Genomic DNA, 21,605 nt, shown 5'->3' with positions numbered 1-21,605 from the left:
CTCAATCTTGTATAGGCTATGATGAAAAGCACAAAATCACACATACAAAAATATGAATCTGTGTCCATAAAGCTGTGTGTGTGTGTTCCTTCTGTCTTTTGAGGACTGGAATGACAGCTAATTGGGTGTTCCACCCCTTGATGGACAGAGGTTATAAGCCCACAGCAACAAAAGCAGACTAACAACGTGCGGTATAGGCTAGAAGTGTCACTCAGACACGTTCCTCTTGCCTCTGGACACGGGAGAAATGCACTATCTAGCCGCAGCACAGTGGAAATATGTTTTTTTGGAGGAGCGCACCAGTGCGCACTGCTTGGAGTAGCCTAATCAGCCACACATGTATACCACACACGTTTCGGGCGGGAAAATACATCTGTCTGTAGTGGCTATACTACTGGAATTTACATAAAATCCTAGAAAATGACAACGGCAACAGAAATGGGGTCCACGAAAATAACACCCGAGGTTCTGCAAGAGATGCTACAACATTACAATTTAACGCGACAAGAGTTCATCGAGTCTTACAACATACAGCCGCTTGTCTACGTCCCTGAGTTGCCGTTGGGCGCTAAGACTACTTTCGTCATCATGTATGCTGTCATATTCGTCCTGGCTTTGGTTGGGAACAGTTTGGTTGTCTACATAGTGGTGCGTAAAAGAGCTATACAGACCTCCACTAATATCTTCATCTGTTCTCTGGCGGTGAGCGATCTTCTTATCACATTCTTCTGTATCCCGTTCACCTTGTTGCAGAACATCTCCTCGGAATGGCTCGGAGGTGAGTTCCTATGTTCCATGATTCCATCAACAGCTGTCAGCTCTGCACGGAATGTCTACTGGTTGAATTAACATGATTTCCGCGTCGTTTCAATGAAATTACATTGAACTAAAATGGAATTAGACATTGAATTGATTTATGTGCCCAGTGGGGTGTCTACTGTCATTGATAGTTTGAATAAACTTTAGAAGCCTATATGTAATCGTTGTTGTGTTTTTCATCCTATAATAATATGGATGTGCATTCAATTTGGCAGTAGTTTATGAATATTATAATCTGAGCCTTGACACTCATTGATTTATGAACGGGTTGTGTTTGCAGAGCGTTTTTTTAAAAATAATTTCAAGAGCATCTCAGTGTCTTATTGCCTTCTAGTGCCTTCTACAGTTGAATGAAATTGATGGATGTGGGTCACTCAACCCATCAGTCAAAATGTTGACGTTAAAAACCAACCAGCATGGGAGGTAATAGGCTACAGAGCAGTGCCCTACAGAGTATTTTATTTCCATAGTTGTTGTCTAAGTAAACCGTTTTTAATCGATGTTCTGGTTTGCCGGACATTAGAGTTTATAGGTGGCTTGAGAGTTATTTCACCTTTTTCAATATTTCACACAAGATTTAGAGCAAGCAATATCACATTCGTTTTGTGATAAAGGTTATTCTGTGAATTGTCACAAAATAACCTATTTTGTTTGAATGGGTGAGGATCAGCCTTCTAGGGGACTATACATCGAACCCAGGGGATTTAGGAGTGAAGGTTACCAACACACGCATTTCCCCATGCAGTTATATAACGAGAGCCATACCGGCTGCAGTACACAAGCAGCTCAATTATGATATGTTGCCCAATTCTTGACAAAAGAGCTGATTTGATTGGTCAAAATACCAATTAGTGAGTAAAGATCGGAATTGGTCTGTGTAATCGAAGCCAATGAGAGAACGTATGGAGAAACTTCTGCTTGTTCCATGTACAGTGTGTTTTTTGAGTGACACTTCTAACCCCTTCTCTTCATAGGTGTTCTCATCTGCAAGACGATTCCTTTTGTTCAGACTATGGCCATAGTGACGGGGATTCTCACAATGACCTGCATCGCCGTGGAGAGGTACCAGGGAATTGTCTACCCCTTGAAAATGAGGAGGCAGTACACTCCGAAAAGAGCATACAAGATGCTAGGTATGCTTTTAAAAATAAACACTCCTTCTGCTTTTGTGTTAATGGTGTATGTCAGTGAGAACAGAGAAGGAAGGGTGGGGAAGAGGAGAAATGAGAGAGGAGAGTGGGAGAAGAGGAGAGTGGGAGGAGAGGAGAGGAGTGGGAGAAGAAGAAGAGAGGACACTAGGTCACTAGGTACAGACGTTGTGAGAGGATAGTAAGATGAAAGATGATAAAAGATGGAGATTTTTTTTATTTTATTGAATTGGATAGTAGCCTATGAGAGTTCTTCAGTTATGGTTGAATTTCTTTCATAATATACAATAAAGTGGAGTATGGTGTTTAGATAAGTGGGGAAAAACGCATGAAGCTCTGAGGCACTGACAACAAAAAGAGAAGAAAAATGGCTTGACCTGACCTCCATCTTTCATCTTACTATCCTCTCACAATGGTAGTGAAATTAACATGAATAAATTCTCTGGCAACAGCTTTGGTGTACATTTCTGCAGTCAGCATGCCAATGGCATGCTCCTAAACTTGATACATCTGTGGCATTGTGTTGTGTGACAAAACTCCACATTTTAGAGTGGCCTTCTATTATCCTCAGCACAAGGTACACCTGTGTAATGATGTGGTTGTTTAGAAGAAGCTGTTTAATCAGCTTCTTGATATGCCACACCTGTCAGGTGGATGGGATTATCTTGGCAAAGGAGAAATGCTCACTAACAGGGATGTAAACAAATGTGTACAAAATTTGAGAGAAATTCCCTTTTTGTGTGTATGGAACATTGCTGGGATCTTTGTTTGTATTTTTGTTCAGTGTGTATAGGAGATAGGGTGCCATTTGGTACGAGACCTAACTCTAACCAAACACTATGGCATGATGCTAGACTTGTGTGTTGAATTCAGATGTTAAACATACAGGAGAGGAACATTCTATTCCAGCTACCCAATAGAAATACAGGATAGGAACATTCTATTCCAGCTACCCAATAGAAATACAGGATAGGAACATTCTATTCCAGCTACCCAATAGAAATACAGGATAGGAACATTCTATTCCAGCTACCCAATAGAAATACAGGATAGGAACATTCTATTCCAGCTACCCAATAGAAATACAGGATAGGAACATTCTATTCCAGCTACCCAATAGAAATACAGGATAGGAACATTCTATTCCAGCTACCCAATAGAAATACAGGATAGGAACATTCTATTCCAGCTACCCAATAGAAATACAGGATAGGGACATTCTATTCCAGCTACCCAATAGAAATACAGGATAGCGTATTGCAATAAACTCATTGTAATACACAGCTAAAATCTATTAATTAAAAATCTGACAATGGTACAATTTTACACACATGAAGGTACAAATGTGATAAATTGGTGGATCCAGTGTTTTGGAAAGAAACTCTTCATATGTGTACAGTATATGATGTATTACTTGTGGTATTGTGAGGAAGTCATTGTATTGAGACATGTCTTCTTTGTGCAGGACTTGTATGGAGTGCATCAGTGGTTGTGGGATCCCCAATGCTGTTCGTACAGCAACTAGAGGTATGTCAAGCCCCTCCCATCACAGCTACTGTAGCTTCAAATCAAATCCAAAACGCTTACAGTAAACATCCTGGCACCAAAGAAGCGGACCTGAACTAACTTAACTTAACCTGACCTGACTTAACCTGACCTGACTTAACCTGACTTAACTTAACCTGACCTAACTTAACCTGACCTGACTTAACCTAACCTGACTTAACCTAACCTGACTTAACCTGACCTGACTTAACCTGACCTGACTTAACTTAACCTGACCTAACTTAACCTGACCTAACCAAACCTGACTTAACCTGACCTGACTTAACCTGACCTAACTTAACCTGACCTAACTTAACCTGACTTATCTTAACCTGACCTATCTTAACTTAACCTGACCTAACTTAACCTGACCTAACTTAACCTAACCTAACCTGACCTGACTTAACCTGACCTGACCCGACTTAAATTAACCTGACTTAACTTAACCTGACCTGACTTAACCTGACTTAACTTAACCTGACCTAACTTAACCTGAACTGACTTAACCTGACTTAACCTGACCTGACTTAACTTGACCTAACTTAACCTGACTTAACCTAACCTGACCTGACTTAACCTGACCTGACTTAACTTAACCTGACCTAACTTAACTTAACCTGACCTAACTTAACTTGACCTAACTTAACCTGACATAACTTACCCTGACCTAACTTAACCTGACTTAACTTAACCTGACTTAACCTGACCTAACTTAACCTGACCTAACTTAACCTGACCTAACTTAACCTGACCTTACCTAACTTAATCTGGCCTGACATAACTCAACCTGACCTAACTTAACCTATCCTAACTTAACTTAACCTGACCTAACTTAACCTGGCCTGACCTAACTTGACCTGACCTAACTTGACCTGACTTAACTTAACCTGACCTGACTTAACCTGACCTAACTTAACCTGGCCTGACCTAACCTGGCCTGACCTAACTTGACTTGACCTGACCTAACTTGACCTGACCTAACTTGACCTGACCTAACCTAACTTGACCTAACCTAACTTGACTTGACCTGAGCTAACTTGACCTGACCTGACCTGACCTAACTTGACCTGACCTAACTTGACCTAACCTGACCTAACTTGACCTGACCTGACCTGACTTGACCTGACCTAACTTGACCTGACCTAACTTGACCTAACTTGACCTGACCTAACTTAACCAAACCAAACCTGACCTAACCTGACCTGACCTGACCTAACTTAACTAAACCGAACCTGACCTAACTTAACCTGACCTGATCTAACCTTACCTAACTTAACCTAACCAAATCGGTCGCTTTCAGAATCACTCCAGAAAACCAAAAGCTGTGATTGAATGATTCATTGATGTGTTCCCCCTCCATTCCCAGGTGAAGTATGACTTCCTGTACGACCACCACCACGTGTGTTGTCAGGAGCGTTGGCGTTCCCTGGTCCACAGACAAGTGTACACCACCTTCATCATGGTCGCTCTGTTCCTGATGCCCATGGCAGCCATGTTGTTTCTCTACACACGGATAGGGATAGAGCTGTGGATCAGGAAGAGGGTGGGGGACTCCTCTGTGCTGAACACCATGAACCACAGAGAGGTCAACAAAATATCCAGGTACTCTACATATACACAGACGTCTTTCATTGTTTTTATTGTGATAGATATAGGGAAGAATGAGAGATGGGAGAGATGAGCCAGGAGAGGACTGGCCACCCCTCAGAGCCTGGTTCCTCTCTACCCAGTACAGCCAGTAGAGGACTGGCCACCCCTCAGAGCCTGGTTCCTCTCTACCCAGTACAGCCAGTAGAGGACTGGCCACCCCTCAGAGCCTGGTTCCTCTCTACCCAGTACAGCCAGTAGAGGACTGGCCACCCCTCAGAGCCTGGTTCCTCTCTACCCAGTACAGCCAGTAGAGGACTGGCCACCCATCAGAGCCTGGTTCCTCTCTACCCAGTACAGCCAGATGAGGACTGGCCACCCCTCAGAGCCTGGTTCCTCTCTACCCAGTACAGCCAGTAGAGGACTGGCCACCCCTCAGAGCCTGGTTCCTCTCTACCCAGTACAGCCAGATGAGGACTGGCCACCCCTCAGAGCCTGGTTCCTCTCTACCCAGTACAGCCAGTAGAGGACTGGCCACCCCTCAGAGCCTGGTTCCTCTCTACCCAGTACAGCCAGGAGAGGACTGGCCACCCCTCAGAGCCTGGTTCCTCTCTACTAGGTACAGCCAGTAGAGGACTGACCACCCCTCAGAGCCTGGTTCCTCTCTACCAGGTACAGACAGGAGAGGACTGGCCACCCCTCAGAGCCTGGTTCCTCTCTACCAGGTATAGACAGGAGAGGACTGGCCACCCCTCAGAGCCTGGTTCCTCTCCACCAGGTACAGACAGGAGAGGAATGGCCACCCCTCAGAGCCTGGTTCCTCTCTACCAGGTATAGACAGGAGAGGACTGGCCACCCCTCAGAGCCTGGTTCCTCTCCACCAGGTACAGCCAGGAATGGCCACCCCTCAGAGCCTGGTTCCTCTCTACCAGGTACAGTCAGGAGAGGACTGGCCACCCCTCAGAGCCTGGTTCTTCTCTACCAGGTACAGACAGGAGAGGACTGGCCACCCCTCAGAGCCTGGTTCCTCTGTACCAGGTACAGACAGGAGAGGACTGGCCACCCCTCAGAGCCTGGTTCCTCTCCCAAGGTACAGGAATGGCCACCCCTCAGAGCCTGGTTCCTCTGTACCAGGTACAGACAGGAGAGGAATGGCCACCCCTCAGAGCCTGGTTCCTCTGTACCAGGTACAGCCAGGAGAGGACTGACCACCCTTCAGAGCCTGGTTCCTCTCCACCAGGTACGGCCAGTAGAGGACTGGCCACCCCTCAGAGCCTGGTTCCTCTCCACCAGGTACAGACAGGAGAGGAATGGCCACCCCTCAGAGCCTGGTTCCTCTGTACCAGGTACAGACAGGAGAGGAATGGCCACCCCTCAGAGCCTGGTTCCTCTGTACCAGGTACAGACAGGAGAGGAATGGCCACCCCTCAGAGCCTGGTTCCTCTGTACCAGGTACAGACAGGAGAGGAATGGCCACCCCTCAGAGCCTGGTTCCTCTGTACCAGGTACAGACAGGAGAGGAATGGCCACTCTTCGGAGCCTGATTCCTCTCTAGGTAACTGCTGATTGTAAAAAGGCTTTATAAAATGCACAATATTTATTGATTGAGGTGAACGGATATGAAAAGTTGAAAGCACCTGGGTATTGAACCGCGGTCTGAGTTGACTGGAGTTGGCAGCACTACTGCCAGACCATTCAGGCACACAGAGAGCTCTTCTAAAGTCCCTGTTGGAATGCATTGTGCAGGATGACACCTGCATGTCTCTCCGTACGGGAACAATAAAAGAAAGGGAATCAGCGGGAGAAGGTGAGAACATTCTTTATTGATTTTCACAGGAAGAAGAAGCGAGCTGTAAAAATGATGATTACCATCGTTCTGCTGTTCACGATCTGTTGGGCTCCGTTTCATACCGTTCACATGCTGTTTGAGTACAGTAAGTATCTATCACACTACAATAACGACAATAGGGCTTAGGTCTAACAAGCTGAAATAGGGTGTAGTACTTAAAGCATAAACAATCACCGTCACATAGGTTAACCTTTACATTCAGGTTTAACTGTAACTCAGATGCAGGTGTAAATCTTACGGTTCAGCATGTTTTTCCACTAACCACGTTTCCATTAAACCATTTCCTGCGGATGAATTACCTGATGAATGAATAAAAAGTCACGCCCAGTCTGATGGAAACATGACATGTCGGTACAAGACTGTGCTGACAAAACTATTTGTTCGTTCGACGTGGTGGGATCTTTTTTGTGTCGGTAAAATTAATTATATGAGAAATGGCGGTGGAAACGCAGCGATGCGCAAATTATTAATATAATAACCATCATATCTAAGTAAACTTGGAGTCACGTGATGATATGTTGTGTGGTCCTCTCATTACGACTCGGGAAAACATGCCGTTTATTAGCCTACAGATTAAATCAATTATGTTCAACTTCACAGGGTGGTGAATGTGCAATGAGCTTGATGCTCCTTTCCAATAAATGTTGAGGGTCTTATTCTGGTGACATGATGATCGATGCTTGGCTGCCGTTTCACAAATACACATCATTTGACTCTTTTTCATAATTATCTCATAATGTAGGTAGCCTACCCGCACTGTGTCCGCGAGCTGTTGACTAGCGCTCATGTACCAAGACCAGAGTGAGCACATCCGCTATATAGTGCAACAGTTTTTGTGATACAAGTATCAGTCGAGCTGGAAATGCGATGGAAACCCATTTAACTTGTATTTTTTCCATTCGGTACGTGAAAATGTAACAGTAAAAGTTGTGTTTATATGCACTACATCACGCACAGCTTCTTATCAGGGCTCTCGAGTGGCGCAGAGGTCTAAGGCACTGCATCTCAGGGCACGACGTGCCACTGTTGTACCTGGCTTGAATCCAAGCTGTATCACATCTGGTTGTGCTTGAGAGTCCCATAGGGCGGCGCACAATTGGCCCAGCGTCGTCCACTGTAAATATGAATATGTTCTTTTAACTGACTTGCCTAGTTAAAATTGAAAACGTTTAAATCAGCAAACAGTCTGTTTTTTATTTGTTTCTTAAGAGAAAAATTGTAGTGATGTCCTATATTTGTTACTGTATTGTAATTTCCCCCAAAAATTATAATGAAAAAATCAGTTTGATGGAAACATCTCTGGTGGGAAAATGCAATATTGTTATATGGAGATTTTACAATATGTAAATGAAACTCTGTCACAAAATGGGATGGAAACTTAGCTACAAAGTCTAAATAAAGCTAAACTAATCCCTAAAAACCTTCCTTTCATCTAGACAACCTAGAGAAGAACTCTGACGAGGTGACGGTGAACATGATCATCGCCATCGTCCAGGCCATCGGCTTCTCCAACTCCTTCAACAACCCCATCATCTACGCCTTCATGAACGAGAACTTCAAGAAGAGCTGTGTGGCAACCTTGTCCCGCTGCCTCAGGAAGCCCTCCAACCACCGGGGCGGCGCTGTGGAGACGCCCAACAACCCCACTGTACTCTTTATTAGACCACTGAAGAGGGAGGCCTTCGCAGAGACTGGAGGTGGGGCTAATGGAGGCTTGGCGCAGGGTGTGCTGGAGAACGGTCCGTCTGTCTCCTCTCAGACCTCCTCAGCCTTAGCAGGGGAGAAGATGACGGAGAACACTCAGCTGGAGAACGGTCCGTCTGTCTCCTCTCAGACCTCCTCAGCCTTAGCAGCGGAGAAGATGACGGAGAACACTCAGCTGGAGAACGGTCCGTCTGTCTCCTCTCAGACCTCCTCAGCCTTAGCAGGGGAGAAGATGACGGAGAACACTCAGCTGCCCAGTGTAGATCTGTTGAAATAGTCTTGTTACAGACTTAAAGAAGAAGCACTCCAGTCTCCTTCTCACCTCATTTATCCAAGTGTACATTACGGGATAAATTAGTACAGGTTCCGAAGCGTACCTTTTGGAAAAGGTACAAATGATCCTATTTAGTTTACCACCACAGTGACAACGCAGTCTGTTCCTTTAAGTGGTAGCATCCTGCTGTGGAGATGTCTATCAGCGGAAAATAATAGATCTGCAGAAAAGAACGGGAGAAACTCCCCAAATACAGGTGTGCCAAGCTTGTAGTGTCATACCCATGAAGACTTGAGGCTGTAATCACTGCCAATGGTGTGCCAAGCTTGTAGTGTCATACCCATGAAGACTTGAGGCTGTAATCACTGCCAATGGTGTGCCAAGCTTGTAGTGTCATACCCATGAAGACTTGAGGCTGTAATCACTGCCAATGGTGCGTTAACAAAGTACTGAGTAAAGGGTCTGAATATTTCTACAAAACCTATTTTTGCTTTGTCGTTATGGAGTATTGTGTGTAGATTGATGAGAGGGGGGGGACAATTTTATCCATTCCAGAATAAGGCCGTAATGTAACAAGATGTGTAAAAAATTTACCACTAAAACGTTTTTTGGGGTGTTGTTTTAAAACTGTATGGTGCAAAGCCTTATTTGCATATTTCCCAGGGTGCCTTTCAAGTGAATTTTAGAGTTACCAGTACCATCAACGACTGTTTGCTAGTGACACAGACAGCAAAGTGATATGGAATTCTCATTGAAATGCAGCCACAGTTAGAATATCCCCAAATTTGAACTTTTAAATCACCCTCAACCGGCATTTAAAATGACTGCCAAAGAAGGGAAGATAGATAAATGAGACTCCCTAAACCATCTAAACAGGAACAACCATCTCAGTAACGGGTTGATGTCCTTGATGATCTTTATGGCCTTCCTGTAACATCGGGTGGTGTAGGTGTCCTGGAGGGCAGGTAGTTTGCCCCCGGTGATGCGTTGTGCAGACCTCACTACCCTCTGGAGAGCCTTACGGTTGAGGGCGGAGCAGTTGCCGTACCAGGCGGTGATACAGCCCGCCAGGATGCTCTCGATTGTGCATCTGTAGAAGTTTGTGAGTGCTTTTGGTGACAAGCCGAATTTCTTCAGCCTCCTGAGGTTGAAGAGGCGCTGCTGCGCCTTCTTCACGACGCTGTCAGTGTGAGTGGACCAATTCAGTTTGTCTGTGATGTGTATGCCGAGGAACTTAAAACTTGCTACCCTCTCCACTACTGATCCATCAATGTGGATAGGGGGGTGTTCCCTCTGCTGTTTCCTGAAGTCCACAATCATCTCCTTAGTTTTGTTGACGTTGAGTGTGAGGTTATTTTCCTGACACCACACTCCGAGGGCCCTCACCTCCTCCCTGTAGGCCGTCTCGTCGTTGTTGGTAATCAAGCCTACCACTGTTGTGTCGTCCGCAAACTTGATGATTGAGTTGGAGGCGTGCATGGCCACGCAGTCGTGGGTGAACAGGGAGTACAGGAGAGGGCTCAGAACGCACCCTTGTGGGGCCCCCGTGTTGAGGATCAGCGGGGAGGAGATGTTGTTGCCTACCCTCACCACCTGTGGGCGGCCCGTCAGGAAGTCCAGTACCCAGTTGCACAGGGCGGGGTCGAGACCCAGGGTCTCGAGCTTGATGACGAGCTTGGAGGGTACTATGGTATTGAATGCCGAGCTGTAGTCGATGAACAGCATTCTCACATAGGTATTCCTCTTGTCCAGGTGGGTTAGGGCAGTGTGCAGTGTGGTTGAGATTGCATCGTCTGTGGACCTATTTGGGCGGTAAGCAAATTGGAGTGGGTCTAGGGTGTCAGGTAGGGTGGAGGTGATATGGTCCTTGACTAGTCTCTCAAAGCACTTCATGATGACGGAAGTGAGTGCTACGGGCGGTAGTCGTTTAGCTCAGTTACCTTAGCTTTCTTGGGAACAGGAACAATGGTGGCCCTCTTGAAGCATGTGGGAACAGCAGACTGGTATAGGGATTGATTGAATATGTCCGTAAACACACCGGCCAGCTGGTCTGCGCATGCTCTGAGGGCGCGGCTGGGGATGCCGTCTGGGCCTGCAGCCTTGCGAGGGTTAACACGTTTAAATGTCTTACTCACCTCGGCTGCAGTGAAGGAGAGACCGCATGTTTTCGTTGCAGGCCGTGTCAGTGGCACTGTATTGTCCTCAAAGCGGGCAAAAAGTGATTTAGTCTGCCTGGGAGCAAGACATCCTGGTCCGTGACTGGGCTGGGTTTCTTCTTGTAGTCCGTGATTGACTGTAGACCCTGCCACATGCCTCTTGTGTCTGAGCCATTGAATTGAGATTCCACTTTGTCTCTGTACTGACGCTTAGCTTGTTTAATAGCCTTGCGGAGGGAATAGCTGCATTGTTTATATTCGGACATATTACCAGACACCTTGCCCTGATTAAAAGCAGTGGTTCGCGCTTTCAGTTTCACACGAATGCTGCCATCAATCCACGGTTTCTGGTTTGGGAATGTTTTTATCGTTGCTCTATGGGAACGACATCTTCGACGCACGTTCTAATGAACTCGCACACCGAATCAGCGTATTCGTCAATATTTCCATCTGACGCAATACGAAACATGTCCCAGTCCGTGATGGAAGCAGTCTTGGAGTGTGGAGTCAGCTTGGTCTGACCAGCGTTGGACAGACCTCAGCGTGGGAGCCTCTTGTTTTAGTTTCTGCCTGTAGGCAGGGATCAACAAAATGGAGTCGTGGTCAGCTTTTCCGAAAGGGGGGCGGGGCAGGGCCTTATATGCGTCGCGGAAGTTAGAGTAACAATGATCCAAGGTTTTACCACCCCTGGTTGCGCAATCGATATGCTGGTAAAATTTAGGGAGTCTTGTTTTCAGATTAGCTTTGTTAAAATCCCCAGCTACAATGAATGCAGCCTCCGGATAAATGGTTTCCAGTTTGCAAAGAGTTAAATAAAGTTCGTTCAGAGCCATCGATGTGTCTGCTTGGGGGGGGATATATACGGCTGTGATTATAATCGAGGAGAATTCTCTTGGAAGATAATGCGGTCTACATTTGATTGTGAGGAATTCTAAATCAGGTGAACAGAAGGATTTGAGTTCCTGTATGTTTCCTTCATCACACCATGTCTCGTTAGTCATGAGGCATACGCCCCCGCCACTCTTCTTACCAGAAAGATGTTTGTTTCTGTCGGCGCGATGCGTGGAGAAACCCGTTGGCTGCACCGCCTCGGATAGCGTCTTCCCAGTAAGCCATGTTTCTGTGAAGCAGAGAACGTTGCAGTCTCTGATGTCCCTCTGGAATGCTACCCTTGCTCGGATTTCGTCAACCTTGTTGTCAAGAGACTGGACATTGGCAAGAAGAATGCTGGGGAGTGGTGCGCGATGTGCCCTTTTTCGGAGTCTGACCAGAACACCGCCTCGTTTCCCTCTTTTTCGGAGTCGTTTCCTTGGGTCGCTGCATGCGATCCATTCCGTTGTCCTGTTTGTAAGGCAGAACACCGGATCCGCGTCGCGGAAAACATATTCTTGGTCGTACTGATGGTGAGTTGGCGCTGATCTTATATTCAGTAGTTCTTCTCGACTGTATGTAATGAAACCTAAGATGACCTGGGGTACTAATGTAAGAAATAACACGTAAAAAAAAAAAAACTGCATAGTTTCCTAGGAACGCGAAGCGAGGCGGCCATCTCAGTCGGCGCCGGAAGTATATCTGCAGAAAAGAATGGGAGAAACTCCTCAAATACAGGTGTGCCAAGCTTGTAGCGTCATACCCATGAAGACTCAAGGCTGTAATCACTGCCAATGGTGCGTCAACAAAGTACTGAGTAAAGGGTCTGAATATTTCTACAAAACCTATTTTTGCTTTGTCGTTATGGAGCATTGTGTGTAGATTGATGAGGGGGGGGGACAATTTTATCCATTCCAGAATAAGGCCGTAATGTAACAAGATGTGGAAAAAGTCAAGGGGTCTGAATACTTCTGAATAACTATTCCGCAGGACGTACCCTACAATCATCAGACTAACACAGCCTGGTCAAACCAGCCACTACCCTGCACAGGGGTGACAGTGCCTTCTCACATGTGGCCCCCTCAGCTCTGCAACACTCTATCTGTACTCGTCCAGGAGGCAGCTTTTAATCTCCCTCACTTTAAAACACCTATTCAAGCTTTTAATGTTTAATGGCTTAATCTGCTTAGAGTCCATCTTGGACATTAACAGGTAATGTGTTGACGTATTGTGATTTTTTATTTTTTTTGCTTTCTAACTTTGAGCATGGGAAATGTGCTATGCAAATGATATATGTATTAATTAGTATTGTTATTGACAGGAAGAGAGCACCACAGCAGGCAGCTGTTGTTTAGGAGACGGTAGACCAAAGTCCTGGTGGCAAAACCTCCCACTGCTCAACTGTACATACGGTAGTGAGAGCTAGTCCATTAACGAACATGATCACTTATAAAAACACAATTTGTACTTTCACCAAACTACTGTCTTGTAAATGAAGGTAACCACTGCAGGCATCTCAGAGAAGTACCGATTGTGAAGACATGTTTTGACTATGAAATAAAACAGGGTCACCTCAGAAAGATCAAAAATGCTTTGAAATAGAAAGGACACAAGAGGTTTATTGATTCACTATTACCTGATTCGGCATGCTGAGAAATCCAGGTTCATTGATTCACTATTACCTGATTCAGCATGCTGAGAAAGCCAGGTTTATTGATTCACTATTACCTGATTTGGCATGCTGATAAATCCAGGTTCATTGATTCACTATTACCCGATTCAGCATGCTGAGAAAGCCAGGTTTATTGATTCACTATTACCTGATTCAGCATGCTGAGCCAAAGTATTACCTGAGGTTCATTGATTCAGTATTACCTGATTCAGCATGCTGAGAAAGCCAGGTTCATTGATTCACTATTACCTGATTCAGCATGCTGCTGATTCAGAAAGCCAGGTTCATTGATTCAGTATTACCTGATTCAGCATGCTGAGAAAGTCAGGTTCATTGATTCACTATTACCTGATTCAGCATGCTGAGACCTGAAGCATGATGAGAAAGTCAGGTTCATTGATTCACTATTACCTGATTCAGCATGCTGAGAAAGCCAGGTTCATTGATTCACTATTACCTGATTCAGCATGATGAGAAAGCCAGGTTCATTGATTCACTATTACCTGATTCAGCATGCTGAGAAAGCCAGGTTAATTGATTCACTATTACCTGATTCAGCATGCTGAGAAAGCCAGGTTCATTGATTCACTATTACCTGATTCAGCATGCTGAGAAAGCCAGGTTCATTGTTTCATTATTACCTGAATCAGCATGCTGAGAAAGCCAGGTTAATTGATTCACTATTACCTGATTCGGCATGATGAGAAAGCCAGGTTAATTGATTCACTATTACCTGATTCGGCATGCTGAGAAAGCCAGGTTCATTGATTCACTATTACCTGATTCAGCATGCTGAGAAAGCCAGGTTCATTGATTCACTATTACCTGATTCAGCATGCTGAGAAAGCCAGGTTCATTGATTCACTATTACCTGATTCGGCATGCTGAGAAAGCCAGGTTCATTGATTCACTATTACCTGATTCAGCATGCTGAGAAAGCCAGGTTAATTGATTCACTATTACCTGATCCAGAACGCCGCAGCCCGTCTGGTGTTCAACCTTCCCAAGTTCGGGGAACTCCTGCGGGCTCACGTCACCCCGCTCCTCCGCTCTCTCCACTGGCTTCCAGTTGAAGCTCGCATCCGCTACAAGACCATGGTGCTTGCCTACGGAGCTGTGAGGGGAACGGCACCTCAGTACCTCCAGGCTCTGATCAGGCCCTACACCCAAACAAGGGCTCAAACTGGTATTTAGCAAACTGCGTTCATCCACCTCTGGCCTGCTCGCCTCCCTACCACTGAGGAAGGTACAGTTCCCGCGCAGCCCAGTCAAAACTGTTCGCTGCTCTGGCCCCCAATGGTGGAACAAACTCCCTCACGACGCCCAGGACAGCTGGGAGTCAATCACCACCTTCCGGAGACACCTGAAACGCCCCCACCTCTTTAAAAGGAATACCTAGGATAGGATAAAGTAATCCTTCTCACCCCCCCCTTAAAAGACCTAGATGCACTATTGTAAAGTGGCTGTTCCACTGGATGTCATAAGGTGAACGCACCAATTTGTAAGTCGCTCTGGATAAGAGCGTCTGCTAAATGACTTAAATGTAATGTAAATGTAATTCAGCATGCTGAGCCAGGTTCATTGATTCACTATTACCTGATTCGGCATGCTGAGAAAGCCAGGTTCATTGATTCACTACAGATAATACAATAGACCCAATAGAGGTATTGGAGTTGGAATACTCAGTAGCATGCAAATCACTACTGTCTGGAGATGGAGGTATCTAATTATAAAGAGGCTAATTACCAATCAATAAATGAATCAAGACCATTTTATTTAACTGAAAGAGCTCAACGTTATTAACCTGGTCCCAGATCTATTTGTGCTCTATACAACTATCTTCAAGCCAAACAATGAGTGACAAGTAGGTTGACACAACCCAAACAGACCAACACTCAACCTTTAATCATTTAACAAATTGTACAAACATGTTTCTATAGGATTTTGTTAGAGGTCAATACTTTTCAGCACAAGCTTCTGTACATCTGCTATCAACACTATACGTCATTACTGGACCATAAGTTAAATATTGAACTTTTGATGTTTTATGTCATGAATTACAATGAAATGATGCTTCTACATCCGCATTGCTTTCTCTTTGTGGTTTTAGGCCGGGTAAGCACTCTGTGGCAACTGCTGATGGAGAAAGGGCTCATTGTGTGTCTATTGTTGTTACGTGTAAAAGCAAGATTATGTTGACGTTTAAAATTTAGATTAAAATAAAAAATAAGAACGTGGTTTTGTTTTTTCCTTCATTTTTTGTGTGTAATTACTTCCATTCATGGATCCACATACAGCTTTTCGGTTGACATCATAATGGAGATAAATAATAAATGACATCACAATGGCGATAAATAATAAATGACATCACAATGGAGAGAAAACATCAAAACAGTGACTGCATGCCAAATGGGAACCCTGCAGAGCACTACTTTAGACCAGAGCCCCGTGGGCTATTGACTTCACTAGTCCTACTAATTACTGGCTTAGAAGCCTACCTGCTGTTGAAGCCATTAGGTTCTCTGTGTGTGTGGGGGTACTCCCATCCCAGGGGATTACACATGCTCTTATCTGCAAGAGAGGCACTGTCCGTTCTCCCATTTCCATAGTGGTTTGGTGGAACTCCAAGTCACTGTGACATTTCGGCAGTCGTGTCATATTGGAAACAGATTTAGTCATATCATCTCTGTTAAAGAGATTGAACAGGATCTTTAAGCATTTCCAAATTCTTAACATATACGAATTGCATGATTTATTAATAGATGTAAAGTCCCCTGTTTAGGGGACCAGTGTGGTTCTGGTAACTGGTAACCTGCGTGGTTCTGGTTACTGGTAACCTGTGTGGTTCTGGTTACTAGTAACCTGTGTGGTTCTGGTAACTGATAACCTGTGTGGTTCTGGTAACTGATAACCTGTGTGGTTCTGGTTACTAGTAACCTGTGTGGTTCTGGTTACTGGTAACCTGTGTGGTTCTGGTTACTGGTAACCAGTGTGGTTCTGGTTACTGGTAACCTGTGTGGTTCTGGTAACTGTTCTAACCGACATTTCCGGGTCTAAATTGGTCTGTGGACTCTGTAGATGGAAATGGCTTGCATTGAGTGGTAGCCCTGATTCTCACAGACACAGGAGTATGTCTCTTCTGCCTGTGTGAAGCAGGGATGTCCCTCAGGGATAGATTTATAGCCAGTAATCAAAAATAATTGTAAACAAAATACACTTATTTGTCATAGAAGGATAAGATTAATAGGATATGAAAGGCAAGTTCCTAAGAGTTCAGGAAGCCATGATAGAGCTCTGTGAGATATTCACAGTGATGTCATATGTTTTGATAAAAAACAAATCACATTTTCTCTAAAACTAAATATTTAAATATGCATTTTACAGTTATAAGGAGGATGAAATATTATAGTCAGTCCTTTTATAAATGGATTATATTGTATTTAGAACAAAATATAAGTCATTTCAAGCCCGATTCATACAGTTTTGTTGATTAGGAAGTACATTGTAAGATATTTTCATCATATTGTCCTGTGTACTTGTGTCCTCGAAAGTGACTACACCTCTGAAATTTATAACTATTTTTACCTGGAAGGTGAGATTTTAACCTTGGAGTATGCAGGATTACTAGTTATTGTTTATGGCCCTCATGATGAATCCTTACTTCTGGGGATTAGATAGATTACAATGATTTACATTTAAGAGGTTTTAAATAACACATATAAACCATAAAGACTCATAGAGGGATGTTTTAAACCATAAAGACATCCATAATTACAGCAGAGGGATGTTTTAAACCATAAAGACTCATAGAGGGATGTTTTAAACCATAAAGACATCCATACCAACAGTAGAGGGATGTTTGAAACCATGAAGACATCATACCTACAGTAGAGGGATGTTTGAAACCATGAAGACATCATACCAACAGTAGAGGGATGTTTGAAACCATGAAGACATCATACCAACAGTAGAGGGATGTTTTAAACCATAAAGACATCCATAATCACAGTAGAGGGATGTTTGAAACCATGAAGACATCATACCAACAGTAGAGGGATGTTTTAATCCATAAAGACATCCATAATCACAGTAGAGGGATGTTTTAATCCATAAAGACATCCATACCTACAGTAGAGAGATGTTTTAAACCATAAAGACATCCATAATCACAGTAGAGGGATGTTTTAATCCATAAAGACATCCATACCTACAGTAGAGAGATGTTTTAAACCATAAAGTCATCCATAATCACAGTAGAGGGATGTTTTAATCCATAAAGACATCCATACCTACAGTAGAGAGATGTTTTAAACCATGAAGACATCCATATTATACAGTAGAGGGATGTTTTAATCCATAAAGACATCCATAATGACAGTAGAGGGATGTTTTAATCCATAAAGACATCCATAATGACAGTAGAGGGATGTTTTAAACCATAAAGACATCCATAATGACAGTAGAGGGATGTTTTAAACCATAAAGACTCATAGAGGGATGTTTTAAACCATAAAGACATCCATAATCACAGTAGAGGGATGTTTTAAACCATGAAGACATCCATATTATACAGTAGAGGGATGTTTTAATCCATAAAGACATCCATACCTACAGTAGAGAGATGTTTTAAACCATGAAGACATCCATAATGACAGTAGAGGGATGTTTGAAACCATAAAGACATCCATAATTACAGTAGAGGGATGTTTTAATCCATAAAGACATCCATAATTACAGTAGAGGGATGTTTTAATCCATAAAGACATCCATAATGACAGTAGAGGGATGTTTTAATCCATAAAGACATCATACCTACAGTAGAGAGATGTTTTAATCCATAAAGACATCATACCTACAGTAGAGGGATGTTTTAAACCATAGAGACAATCATAATTACAGCAGAGAGATGTTTTAATCCATAAAGACATCCATAATGACAGTAGAGGGATGTTTTAATCCATAAAGACATCATACCTACAGTAGAGAGATGTTTTAAACCATAGACATCCATAATGACAGTAGAGGGATGTTTGAAACCATAAAGACATCATACCTACAGTAGAGAGATGTTTTAAACCATAGACATCCATAATGACAGTAGATGGATGTTTTAAACACTGAGAAAACCCCCAATCCAAGCCAAGCAGTAAACACAAAAAGCCAATTTGATTGAGGTTTTAGAGAACAGTCACCATATAGTAAACCTCACCTTAAGAAGCAACAGGAGAGAAGCCTGGGCAACCAAGGCTATCAACATAGTATACACAGGGTTCATTGTAACCAGGCTCCAGATGGCTCTGTGCTTCAGCCAAGTCCTCTCAAGGTCGTTCAAATCAGTGTCACACCAAACATGAACAGGCTCTACAGACCTGGGAACAGGCTCTACAGACCTGGGAAAAGGCTCTACAGACCTGGGAACAGGCTCTACAGACCTGGGAACAGGCTCTACAGACCTGGGAACAGGCTCTACAGACCTGGGAACAGGCTCCTTTCAGCCAGTGAACCATATGTTCTAATCAAATCAGTGACTTCAACGCGTCTCTCTTTCCAGCATCAAGCACATTTTATTGTCAGTTCAGAAAGGGAAAACAAACGAGGAACATAATAAAGAGAGTTAACACGAGGCCACGACTAAACAAATAAACAACAGGGGAACGTCCGTGTTCCATTGTGGAAGAGCTGGAGACGTTTTGACAGGCACTTCTCTCACCTGTAGTCCTGTGAATTAGAAGCAGTGGTATAAAATAACACAATAAACAGAAAGCCAAAAGGAAGATGTTATTGTATGAAGATTCACGGAGAGAAAACAAAAAGCTTAACTTTAAAAGGCCCCATGCTCTCTTTGCTCCATCACACACACCCTAACCCCAACGCCACACACACCACCCCCACACACCACCCTAACCCCCCCCCCCACACACACACACACACACACACACACAGAGCAAAAGAAGCATATACAATGAGATGAGAGTGCCTTGATCAGATCAGTACAGTAAGGGTTGTGGGGTTGATTCCCACAATGGCCACATATACTGCAGATGTGCCACTATGTAACTGTAGGTGCCTTTGGATTAAAGCATCTACTAAATTACCATATTATTTTACATTATTAGATGTTGGGGGTGTGGGACAGACAGAGTCCTGGGTTCTACTGGGACAGACACGAGCCCAGGGTTCTACTGGGACAGACGCGAGCCCAGGGTTCTACTGGGACAGACGCGAGCCCAGGGTTCTACTGGGACAGACACGAGCCCAGGGTTCTACTGGGACAGACGCGAGCCCAGGGTTCCACAGGGACAGACAAGAGCCCAGGGTTCCACAGGGACAGACAAGAGCCCAGGGTTCTACTATGTAACCAAGGGGATGTGGAAGTCGGGACTGTCGAAGAGCAGGGGTCTCCTGGGTGGCGTGGGGTCCTTATCAGCCTTTTGTAAGAGCTTGAACAGTCCTGTACCGATGTTCATGGGGATTCCCATGATGATGCATTCAGATACACCTGGAACCAGAGGAGACAAGAGAGATTCAGATACACCTGGAACCAGAGGAGACAAGAGAGATTCAGATACACCTGGAACCAGAGGAGACAGAGATTCAGATACACCTGGAACCAGAGGAGACAGAGAGATTCAGATACACCTGGAATCAGAGGAGACAGAGAGATTCAGATACACCTGGAACCAGAGGAGACAAGAGAGATTCAGATACACCTGGAACCAGAGGAGACAGAGAGATTCAGATACACCTGGAACCAGAGGAGACAGAGAGATTCAGATACACCTGGAATCAGAGGAGACAAGAGAGATTCAGATACACCTGGAACCAGAGGAGACAGAGAGATTCAGATACACCTGGAACCAGAGGAGACAGAGAGATTCAGATACACCTGGAACCAGAGGAGGCAAGAGAGATTCAGATACACCTGGAACCAGAGGAGACAAGAGAGATTCAGATACACCTGGAATCAGAGGAGACAAGAGAGATTCAGATACACCTGGAATCAGAGGAGACAGAGAGATTCAGATACACCTGGAACCAGGAGACAGAGAGATTCAGATACACCTGGAACCAGAGGAGACAGAGAGATTCAGATACACCTGGAACCAGAGACAAGAGAGATTCAGATACACCTGGAACCAGAGGAGACAAGAGATTCAGATACACCTGGAATCAGAGGAGACAAGAGAGATTCAGATACACCTGGAACCAGAGGAGACAGAGAGATTCAGATACACCTGGAACCAGAGGAGACAGAGAGATTCAGATACACCTGGAACCAGAGGAGACAGAGAGATTCAGATACACCTGGAACCAGAGGAGACAGAGATTCAGATACACCTGGAATCAGAGGAGACAGAGAGACTCAGATACACCTGGAACCAGAGGAGACAGAGAGATTCAGATACACCTGGAATCAGAGGAGACAGAGAGATTCAGATACACCTGGAACCAGAGAGATTCAGATACACCTGGAACCAGAGGAGACAGAGAGATTCAGATACACCTGGAACCAGAGGAGACAGAGAGATTCAGATACACCTGGAACCAGAGGAGACAGAGAGATTCAGATACACCTGGAACCAGAGGAGACAGAGAGATTCAGATACACCTGGAACCAGAGGAGACAGAGAGATTCAGATACACCTGGAACCAGAGGAGACAGAGAGATTCAGATACACCTGGAACCAGAGGAGACAAGAGAGATTCAGATACACCTGGAACCAGAGGAGACAGAGAGATTCAGATACACCTGGAACCAGAGGAGACAGAGAGATTCAGATACACCTGGAACCAGAGGAGACAGAGATTCAGATACACCTGGAACCAGAGGAGACATCAGATACACCTGGAACCAGAGGAGACAGAGAGATTCAGATACACCTGGAACCAGAGGAGACAGAGAGATTCAGATACACCTGGAACCAGAGGAGACAGAGAGATTCAGATACACCTGGAACCAGAGGAGACAGAGAGATTCAGA

The 21,605-nt window shown here is 44.5% G+C and overlaps 2 protein-coding genes across 3 annotated transcripts in view; one reads left to right on the top strand and one right to left on the bottom strand.

The window, feature by feature from the left end:
* The first annotated feature begins 420 nt into the window (after window positions 1-420).
* qrfprb (pyroglutamylated RFamide peptide receptor b) lies at window positions 421-8,929 on the top strand. The gene is made up of 6 exons (XM_065022878.1): window positions 421-778; window positions 1,794-1,952; window positions 3,433-3,494; window positions 4,879-5,114; window positions 6,936-7,033; window positions 8,385-8,929. Exons 1-6 carry the CDS (start codon window positions 421-423, stop codon window positions 8,927-8,929), a joined length of 1,458 nt encoding a protein of 485 aa, XP_064878950.1.
* Window positions 8,930-19,164: 10,235 nt separating this feature from the next.
* The window catches only part of polr3a (polymerase (RNA) III (DNA directed) polypeptide A), a 118,713-nt gene continuing 116,272 nt past the window's right edge, over window positions 19,165-21,605 (bottom strand). For both annotated transcript variants that reach the window (XM_065022963.1, XM_065022964.1), the window contains one exon: window positions 19,165-20,123. In XM_065022963.1, coding sequence (XP_064879035.1) covers window positions 19,975-20,123 — 149 coding nt within the window. In that variant the 3' untranslated portion in view covers window positions 19,165-19,974. The remainder of the gene's footprint in view (window positions 20,124-21,605) is intronic.

The sequence above is a fragment of the Oncorhynchus nerka genome, linkage group LG10 (genome assembly GCF_034236695.1).
Source record: "Oncorhynchus nerka isolate Pitt River linkage group LG10, Oner_Uvic_2.0, whole genome shotgun sequence".
NCBI lineage: Eukaryota > Metazoa > Chordata > Actinopteri > Salmoniformes > Salmonidae > Oncorhynchus > Oncorhynchus nerka.
This window is presented reverse-complemented; position numbering and strand designations above follow the sequence as displayed.